Source organism: Nannospalax galili, unplaced genomic scaffold (assembly GCF_000622305.1).
Source record: "Nannospalax galili isolate Female #2095 unplaced genomic scaffold, S.galili_v1.0 scaffold960, whole genome shotgun sequence".
Classification (NCBI taxonomy): Eukaryota; Metazoa; Chordata; class Mammalia; order Rodentia; family Spalacidae; genus Nannospalax; species Nannospalax galili.
Genome location: NW_008348313.1, coordinates 1,142,279 through 1,151,932, shown reverse-complemented (window position 1 = coordinate 1,151,932; position 9,654 = coordinate 1,142,279). Strand labels below are relative to the sequence as shown.

The window sequence follows — 9,654 nt, the reverse complement described above, 5'->3', positions numbered from 1 at the left end:
CCCGCTCGCCCCGGAGCTGAAGAACGAACCCAGGGCCTTGCGCCTATCACTGAGCTAAATCATCAACCCCTTTTTTGGTCTTTTTGTGACAGGGTCTCCCTGTAGCCCCAGCTGACGTGGAACTCACCATGTAGACCAGGCTGGCCTTGAACTCACATAGATACGCCTGCTTCTGCCTCCAGGGTGCTGGGACTAAAGGAGTACACCACCATGCCCAGCGTTTATTTATTATATTTATTTTATGTGTATGAGTGTATTGCCTGCATGTAAGTGCATCCGTATCATGCAATGCCCACGGAGGTCAGAGGAGGGCGTCGGGTCCCCAGGAACTGGAATTATGACGGTTGTTAGCTGCCATGTGGGTGCTGGGATTCAAACCCAGGTCCTCTACAAGAGCAGTGCTCTTACCTGCTGAGCCAGCTCTCCAGCCCCAAACCTCCAATCTTTGGGCCCTCTTCACGCAGCTAAGAAGACACCAGGGCTGGGATGTCCCTCTGACCACAAAACACCGGTTCAGCGAGACCAAGGCACAGTACCGGGGCTGGCCCGGCCTGGAGCAGAGCGACCCGCTCTTCGTGGAGCCCCAGCGCCCGGAGCTCGCAGACCACCACCGCGGGGGTCCTTCCCAGGTAGCGTGGAGTCAGCGCGGGGCGGGAGGTAGGGGGGACAGGCTGCCCGAGCCAGTTAGGGACCAGACACCGAGTCGCTGGGGGCGGGGTCTGAAGTGTGCACTTGTGGGGTGTAGCTCAAAGGAGGGTCCGGAGACTCGGTGCTCCCAAGGACTGCACTAGAATAATGAGAGGGGTCGGCACGGCAGATGAAACTAGGTGTACCTGGAGGAAAACCTCAGGTGGGACTCGAATCCACGGACGGAGCTGGAAAGGGTATGTTCGAGGGTGAGGGGCGGTGTGCCAGCCCGAGTTCAATCCAGCAAGTGTTTGGATTGGGGCATGGGGCTCCTAAGGACTGACTTGGGGTGCCGCCCAGTGTGGGAGGCCTAGGAGCAGGCGCACAGCCTCTTGTGTTGATCATCCTCCAACCCCTCAGGCCCTGACTCCCTGGACCAGGAACCCGGAGCTGGCCGGCTGGCCCTTCACGGTGTGCGAGGCGGGTGCCCTGGCCCACCTCCAGCCCTATCTGACCACCTCCGCCCGTGACTTCCGCTTCTACCAGAGGTGAGCCCGGGTACCCCCGGATACGCCTCTCCAAGTCGGCGGAAGCGGGTTTCCAGGCAGGCACCAGGGAACCTCAAGGACCCGGAATCCGGGCTCCGCGTGCCCTTCTCAGCGGTCCTCGCACCCTAATGCAGGTACTGGAGTCTGCGGGCTCCCCGGTCCTGAGGACCCAGGCACCCCTTTCCTGCCCCCCAGGAAGGAACTGTCCGGGTTCCAGGAAGTGGTGACGTGCTGGGGCTCGCTAATGAAGCCCCAGGCTGGCGGCCATGGGCAGTACCCGGAGCCCTCGAGGGTGCGCTTGGGCCGCGCGCGCGAGGTGCAGCCAGCCGTTCCGTACCGCGGAGCTCTCCCCTGACCCGGGAGTCCTACGGGTCTCCGCTGCACCCACTTCGCAGGCTGGATCGCTTCTGTCCCCTGCCTGGCATCTACAGTGTGCCCAAGGCCTACAGCACTGAAAGCTCCCGCTACGGGAGTGCCCGGCGTGGAGCTGGTGGGAGCCAGACCGGACTGGGCGGGGCCACTCCCGCACACCCCACTGCCTGCAGGGGAACGGCCCCAGGGGGTTGGGCTTGCCACCCTGGAGTTAAATAGTCTAAACCACCCCGTTTCTGGAGCCCGCCCCCAGAACCTGATTGGGGTTTAGGTGTGGGGTGGTGCTCTGGTTGGAGGTATCTGGGAGTACTCATTTGGAGGCCCAGGTAAAATCTAGCCCCAAAGCCTGACACTCTGGCACAAGACCCCCCATCCTTCAGCGCCCTGATTAGCTGCCTCTAGCCCCTCCCAGGAGGGGATGAAGGGCCGAGCGGCCTGGCTGGCACTCCAGTCTGGGCCAGGCTCAGACACCACCCTGCCATGGCTTCCTGACCTTGTCAGTCTATCGCCCCCAGAGAGATTAGTGTCTAGGTTACCCCACCAGCAGCCACCGCTTGTTGGCCTTGCCACCCCCACAGCCCATAGGTATAAAGCCAGGTGGCCAAGGTAGGGGAGGCATCGAGGATGGAGAGGCTCCAGGTAAGACTGTAGGGCCCTAGGCACCTCCCCAACTCCACCAAGCCCTAAATGGCACAGGCTGGCTGTGTGGCCTGGTAGGTCTCCTAGCCAGCATACTTTCTGCAGGACAGAATGTAGTATTGAGGGTGGATATTCAGCCACTGGCAATTGGGGGTGCCCTGGACTGGGGGTGGGACCTGAAGACCGGGATTTGCACCTAGCTGGTTCAGAATGAAGGCTTGGGGCAGCCCAGTCCTCTCCCTGGGAGGGAAAACTGAGGCACTGGCTGTCCCAGGGGCTGCTGCTGTGGCTGCTGCTGAGCTCCGGTGCAGTGCAGGCCTCCAGGGGCCCCCTGCGGCCACTGTGCCGGCCAGTCAATGCCACCCTGGCTGCAGAGAACGAGGCCTGCCCTGTCTGCATCACCTTCACCACCAGCATCTGTGCTGGCTACTGCCCCAGCATGGTGAGCCAACCACATGAGCAGGGACCCCATTTTGCCCTAAATGCTGCCACCTCAGTGCCAGACCCAGGGTGGGTGCAGCAGAGGGCAGCTGAGGCAGAGGGTGGCACCTGGGCAGGAGCTCAAGGCTGGTGTTGGGTGGACATTTAAATAGCCCAGAGCCTGGGGGGCGGGTGCTCAGATAAACATTGCTTCCCCACTCGGCTCTAGGTACGGGTGTTGCCAGCTGCCCTGCCCCCAGTGCCCCAGCCTGTGTGCACCTACCGAGAGCTGCGCTTCGCCTCTATCCGCCTCCCTGGCTGCCCACCTGGTGTAGACCCCATGGTCTCCTTCCCAGTGGCCCTCAGCTGCCGCTGTGGGCCCTGTCGCCTCAGCAGTTCTGACTGTGGGGGTCCCAGGGCTCAACCCTTGGCCTGTGACATCCCCCACCTCCCCAGCCTCCTCTTTCTCTGAGGACATCCCGAAGACCCTCCCCCATCTTCTGGAGCTGGCAGGTGCTCCAACCCTCCCTCCCAATAAAGGCTTCACAACTGGTATCCCAGTGTCCTCCTGTGCAGAAGCTCCAGGGACACACAGGGCTCCAGTTTCCAATAATTTTATATAAAGTCACAGTGTCACAACTCGTAGAAAACGGGGTGGGGAGGCAAGGGTGGGGTGACATCTCAGGAGGTATCCATCGTTTCACCTTCTGTGGAAAAGGAAAGTCCGGGTCAGTGAGGCACAGGGGCAGGCCTGGGTACTCCCCACTGCACCCACTGTCCCGATGGTAGTGGGCTGGGAGGGCTAGAAGGGACTCACTGAGCTCATTGAAGAGGAAGGCATCCTGGTACTCCTTCATGTACTGTGTGGAGCGAGACTCATCCAGGAAGAGTGAGTAGACCCTCTTGATGTCGTCCACTTGCACCTCTGTGCCCTGGAGGCAGATGAACAAGGCTCAGACCACCGAGGGGCCATGGATGCCCCCTGCCCACCCTCAGCTTCTTCCTATAAGATGGCCCAGTGTCTGCTGTGGTCTCAGACCCATACAGGAGGAAATGCCCAGGCCCCCTGGCCACCCCAGGGCTGTCCCCAGCACCCTAGCTAACTTGCTGGCTGACCTTTCGCTTACGGCACACCAGGCTGGCCGCTGTGATGAGCTGAATGGCGTAGCGCAGGGAGGTCTCCAGCCCGATACGTGTCAGCACCGTGTAGGCATCCTCGCTCATCTCCACGTCCTCCTCCTCACATCTGCAGGCAGGCAGTCCTCAGCCAGGCAGGGGTGGCATAGCACCCCACCCATTCCCATGGCATACGTGGTGAACAGAATCTCAAAACCACAGATTCGGAGGCTACAAGGGCCACAGAGGGCTCTCTCCCCACTGCTGGGCTGCCCCTCTGGCCCTCCCACCCTGCCTCAGTGTCCCCCTCAGGGCTGGGCTGCCGAACCGGATGCGCAGGATCTGCTTGGTGTCTTTTTCACTGTAGGGGGAGGTGGACACGATGAGTAGGCGGTCCAGCAGGTCAATGGGGATGCCGTGGGGGCTCTGGTAGCTGGTACCTCGGATCCTAGTGGTCAGGAGGGCTTGTCAAGGGACGCTCCCAGAACCCAGCTCTGCATTCCCAACACCCATCCATACTGGCCCTCACAACCCACTCAGATACAGTTCTGCTCAGCACATACACCAGGCTCCATGTGCGGGCCAGTGGCTGTCCTGTCTCCTACTGCCCCAGGCATGCCCAGCCAGTTCTTAGCAGGTGACAGGACCCACAGCAGTTTACTCCAGTCATAGGAGCTTAGCACCAATGCAAGGACACTGCTCTCCTGTGAGCTGCCAACCTCCAACCCAGCACTCTCACAGTGCAGTCTCCCTGTGTGTGTAGGAATGCCAGGCTGCATGTCAGCACTATGGGGGACTTTTCAACTCAAACTACCCCCCAAGATGACATACAGGGCACTACATGAGGTGACATGACAGAAGATGGCTGTGTTTATAGCCTGAGGACTGAAATGCAGGCAGAGGGAAGTCCTGGCAGCCCCAGGAGGAGTCTGGGTGTCAAGGAAAGGGCTGGCACACTGGTGGGGTGGCAGGGACCCTCAGCAGGCAGAGGGCTTCCAGGCGGGGCCTCTCAGGCAGTCCTCTTGGGAGGTGCCCCAGGGAGTCTCCATGTCCAGGTCTGTGGCTGCCTCTCTGCCCACCCTGCCATCTTCAGACCTTGGTTACTCCTTCCAGTGTAGGCACACAGGCTTCATCAAGCAGGCTGCCTGCATCTCACATTTTTCCCATGGCATCATCCCCTCCCTATGGTTACAGCTGGCCTAGAACTCAAACTCTTCCTGCTTCAGGCTCCCGAGGACCAGGACTAGTAGTGAGGGCCACCATGCTAGTCCTTCCTCCACAGTATCTTTAGGTCAAAACGACTGGGTTCTGGTGACGCAAGTGGCCAGGCCTAAGTGGCCTATTGCAGCAGGCTGTGGCAAACAGGCCACTACGCTCAGCACCTGGTGACTTTTGGAGGGCACCCTCAGGTGCTGTGGCTCAGCTGTGACCTGCTGCCTGAGCAGAACTGTCCACTTGCCGTGGATGGCCGTACATCATGCTGAAGGAGGCCCTAGGTTACCACCATGGCACTCAGCAGACAGTCCTGTTTCCCCGCAGCCACCTCCACCCCCGGCTCATGGCACCCTTTCCCCAGAGGCCTCTTAGCCACTTACCGGGTGATGCCTCGGTTGGTGGCCATGATGAGGACGGGTGCCATATCGCTCTCCAGGGCCCGGTTGAGGAAAGAGAAGCTCTCAATGTCCAGCATGTGGACCTCGTCAATGAACAGCACCTGGTAGTCATTGGGGCACAGATCAAGTCCACTCCCACCCCTTTCCCCGGGTCCACAAAGTCCCCACCTCCAGGCCTGAACACTCACCCCAGGGATGATCTCCGCCTTGCCCTCCTCCCGCCACTCGGCTACCTTGGCATTGATCTGCTCTCGGACTTCTGACTTGATCTCCCCTGTGTCACCTGCAGGGGATAGGGCAGCATCAGGGGCGCTGGAGACAGGGTCCAGGATGCAAGGGTGGGGGGACACAGAAAGACTCGTGCCAGGGAGCAAGGCTGAGGTGCTAAAGCAGCAGGGCAATGGTGAGGAGAGAGAGAGAGAGAGGGAGAGGGAGAGGGAGGGCACGTGCATGCAAGCGGGGCTGTACCAGGGTAGAGAGAGAGGGGAGGGGGATGGGGTCACAATGAGAAGGGTGCACAGGAGATGGGGACTGGTCGGAAAGGACATCTGACCTGAGAAGAGGGCCAGGAAGCCCTGGGTACGTGAGTTGATGACATCAATCTCATGGAGGGACACTGTGTGTACCACCTCCTTACGCTTCTGCAGCTCCCCATCTGGGCACTGAACGAATTTCGTCTACAAGGCCAAGGGCAGATGTGAAGGCGTGGGCACCAAGGCTCCACCCAGGGGGTCCCATGCCAGCGAGGGGTTGGAGCACACACCTGGGAGCCCATGGCATCATAGTCACGAGCGCGTGTGAAGGAGCGACCAAGTTTGGAGATCTTGCCTGTGGCCTTGTCGATGGTGATGACGTCCCTGCAGGTGAACCATGGGCAGGATTGAGACCCTAGCCCCCTCACTGTCCCAGCCACCCACATGGACCTGGTACTCACCCGGCCTGGACCTTGTCCTTGGTCAGAGACTCAATCATCTTGGTGCCCAGGTCATAGATGGTCTCCATCTCTGTGGTCTTCAGGGTCAGCTTGCCCACCTTGGAGCCCTGAGGGAAGCACACCAGGGAAGGCTCAGGGGATCCTCAAGGCCCCTGACCCCACTGTGTACACAGCTTCAAAAAATGTGGAGACAGCCTTGGGGGATATGCAGGAGTGGGGACTTGGGTTGTACACTCTCGATGTGCAGATGCTGTGTCAACTGTGGCTCAGGAAAGCTGTTCATGGCAACAGTGACACAGACTGAGTCCACCCAAGACAGCACAGGCCTGAGGGCCCACAAAAGGCCCAAGAGGGTGGGGGTACATGATAACACCCCTCTCCACACTCATAGTACTGGGGATGGAACACAGTACTCTAACCCCAAGCCATATCCAAGCCCCTTAACTCATGGATTTGGGGCAGGCAGGCACTCTACCAATAAGCTACATCCCTGGCTCTGCCTTATTTTTAGTTTTTTAAAAAAAATTGGGGCTGGAGAGATGGCTCAGTGGTTAAGAACACTGACTGCTCTTGCAGAAGACCGGGGTTCAATTCCCAGCACCCCGATGGCAGCTAACAATTGTTCAGGGGATCCAACAGCCTCTTCTGTCATCCATGGGCATTGCACGACACGGGTGCACTTACCTACATGCAGGCAATACACGCATACACATAAAATAAAAATATTTAAAAATTCAGCCGGTGCTCTTAACTGCTGAACCGTCTCTCCAGTCCTCTTTATTTACTTAAAAAAAAAATTATTATTTTTATTTTATGTGTATGAGTGTATTGCCTGCATGTATGTGAGTGCACCCGTGTCATGCAATGCTGTGGAGGTCAGAAGAGGGCTTCGGATTCCCCTGGAACTCGAGTTAAGGATGGTTTGTAGCCGCCCTGTGGGTGCTGGGAATCGAACCTGGGTCCTCTGCAAGAGCAGTCAGTGCTCTTAACTGCTGAGCCATCTCTTCAGCCCCATATTTACTTTTTTTTGAGACAAGGTCTTACTATGCAGCCCTGGCTGGCCTGGAACTCACAAGGTACACCCACTCCTGCCTCTGCTTCCAGAGTGCTGTGATTAAACAGCTATTCATACTGTAGGGAGGGGGGCAGGAATACATGCTTGGATGTGTAAGAGGAGGAAGTTTGAGTTTATTTTATTGTATTTTTTTGCTTTATGTGTATGCATGTATTGCATGCATGTATGCAAATATACCTGTGTTGTGCAGTGCTGAAAGAGGACAGAAGAGGATGTTGGATCCTCTGGAATTAAAGTTAGGACAGTCATTAGCCACCATGGGATGCTCTTAATTGTTGAGCCATCACTCCAAAGATTTTATTTTATTTTTTGTCTTTTTGAGACAGGGTCTCCCTGAAGCCCCAGCTGTCCCAGAACTCACTATGTAGACCAGGCTGGCCTTGAACTCACAGAGATCTGCCTGCTTCTGCCTCCCAAATGCTGGGATTAAAGGTGTGTGCTACCACACCTGGCCCAGATTTTATTTTTTAATTACACATATGTGTCTGTGTGTGTCTGTGCATTCCAGAGCCTTCAGAGGCCAGAAGAGGACACTGGAACCTCTAGAGCTGGAATTACAGGTGGTTATGATCCACCTTATGTGGGAACTAGGAACATACTTTGGTCCTTTGGAAGAATGTGGTCTTAACAGCAGAGCCATCTGTCTAGTCTCAGGAATATATGTATATGTATGTATATATATATATATATGTATATACATATATATTTTTTATTTTTTTTTGGTATTTTTGAGACACGGTCTCTCTGTAGCCCCAGCTGTCCTGGAACTCACTATGTAGACCAGGTTGGCCTTGAACTCACAGAGCTCCGCCTGCCTCTGCTTCCCAAGTGCTGGAACTAAAGGTGTGTGCCACCACGCCTGGCTCAGGATTATATTTTTATGGCTCAGGCATCTAGACAAGTGGTTTGCACTGAGCCTCTGCCTGTTTGACTGGTGATTGTGTAGGCATCTGCACCACAGCACATGAAAGTTAAAGGACAAATTGGAGGAGTCGGTTCTCTCCTTCAATCATCTTCCATCATGTGGGTCCCAGGGATCAAACTCAGGTCATCAGGCTTGGTAGCAAGTGCCCCACTGGGCCATCTTGCTGGCTCTGGGATGATACTTTTATAGGAGGGATATATTTATGGATTTTTGTGTGTGTGTGAAAAAAACTTAACTTGGGGCTGGACAGATGGCTCAGCAGATAAGATCACTTGCTGCTCTTTCAAAGGAACCAAGTTCAGTTTCAAGTACCCACATCAAGTTGCTCACAGCCACCAGCTCCAACAGATCAATGCCCTCTTCTGGCCTCCGAATGCTCCTGCATGCATGTATATACATACACGCACATACACACAGACAAGCATGCATAAATATATTAAATTCCTTTATCCCATAAATATTCTTACCATATTTGTAAGATCCAAAACCTAATTGCCAATAGATGGAACTAATTTAGAAGGCTATTTACAATTATTACAACTGTTGGACTGTTGGTCAGTGCAGTTCTACATCCTAAATTCACTTCCATTAACGATGAGGAACAAGCTGGGTGTGGTTGCGCACACATATAGTATCAGCTTGTGGGGAGTGGGTAGAGGACCACAAGCCAGTGTAGGCTGCACTTCAAGACTGCCTCTTAAAAAAATAACATAAGGCTGTCTCAGGCCGGGCATGGTGGTGCACGCCTTTAATCCCAGCACTTGGGAGGCAGAGGCAAGCGGATCCCTGATGTCTGTGAGTTCAAGGCCAGCCTGGTCTACATAGTGAGTTCCAGGCCAGCTGGGGCAACAGGGAGACCCTGTCTCTAAAAGACCAATAAATAAATAAATAAATAAATAATAAATGATTGTCTCAAAACACAAACAAACCAGGTATGTTGCTTCATACTGTAATCCTAGCACTCAGGAAGCTGAAGCAGTAAAATTGCTTTGACTTTGAGGTCAGCCTGGGGCATAATGTGAAACCCTATCTCCTCAGCACTCAGGAGATGGAGGTAAGATCAGAAATTCAAAGCCATCCATGACTATATAACAAGTTTGAGATCGGTCTAGGCTAGGAGACCCTGTATCAAAAAATTTAGAAAATTAAATTTAAGAAGTGGGTAGAGAGCTAGAGCAATGGCTCAGTGGATAAGAGTACCAAGTCTAGGGGGCTGGAGAGATGGCTCAGCAGTTAAGAACACTGACTGTTCTTGCAGAAGACCCGGGTTCGAATCTCAGCACCCACATGGCAGCTAACAACTGTCTGTAATTCTAGTTCCGGGGCTCCTAGAGCCTCTTCTGTCCTCCACAGGCACTGCACGCCACTGGCGAAATACATGCAGG

The 9,654-nt window shown here is 55.4% G+C and overlaps 2 protein-coding genes across 5 annotated transcripts in view; one reads left to right on the top strand and one right to left on the bottom strand.

The window, feature by feature from the left end:
• The window catches only part of Lhb (luteinizing hormone beta polypeptide), a 4,051-nt gene extending 875 nt beyond the window's left edge, over positions 1-3,176 (top strand). Inside the window, exons 3-5 of one of the 4 annotated variants that reach the window (XM_029569376.1) lie at positions 465-629; positions 1,048-1,175; positions 2,836-3,083. In XM_029569376.1, coding sequence (XP_029425236.1) covers positions 465-629; positions 1,048-1,175; positions 2,836-2,941 — 399 coding nt within the window. In that variant the 3' untranslated portion in view covers positions 2,942-3,083. The other 3 variants (XM_029569377.1, XM_029569375.1, XM_029569378.1) reach the window with 3 other exon arrangements.
• A 28-nt stretch (positions 3,177-3,204) lies between these two features.
• The window catches only part of Ruvbl2 (RuvB like AAA ATPase 2), a 17,132-nt gene continuing 10,682 nt past the window's right edge, over positions 3,205-9,654 (bottom strand). Inside the window, exons 7-15 of the mRNA XM_008845021.3 lie at positions 6,270-6,376; positions 6,099-6,192; positions 5,889-6,012; positions 5,524-5,618; positions 5,318-5,436; positions 4,051-4,170; positions 3,723-3,852; positions 3,424-3,538; positions 3,205-3,313 (exon numbers count right to left, since the gene is read on the bottom strand). Coding sequence (XP_008843243.1) covers positions 3,288-3,313; positions 3,424-3,538; positions 3,723-3,852; positions 4,051-4,170; positions 5,318-5,436; positions 5,524-5,618; positions 5,889-6,012; positions 6,099-6,192; positions 6,270-6,376 — 930 coding nt within the window. The 3' untranslated portion in view covers positions 3,205-3,287. The remainder of the gene's footprint in view (positions 3,314-3,423; positions 3,539-3,722; positions 3,853-4,050; positions 4,171-5,317; positions 5,437-5,523; positions 5,619-5,888; positions 6,013-6,098; positions 6,193-6,269; positions 6,377-9,654) is intronic.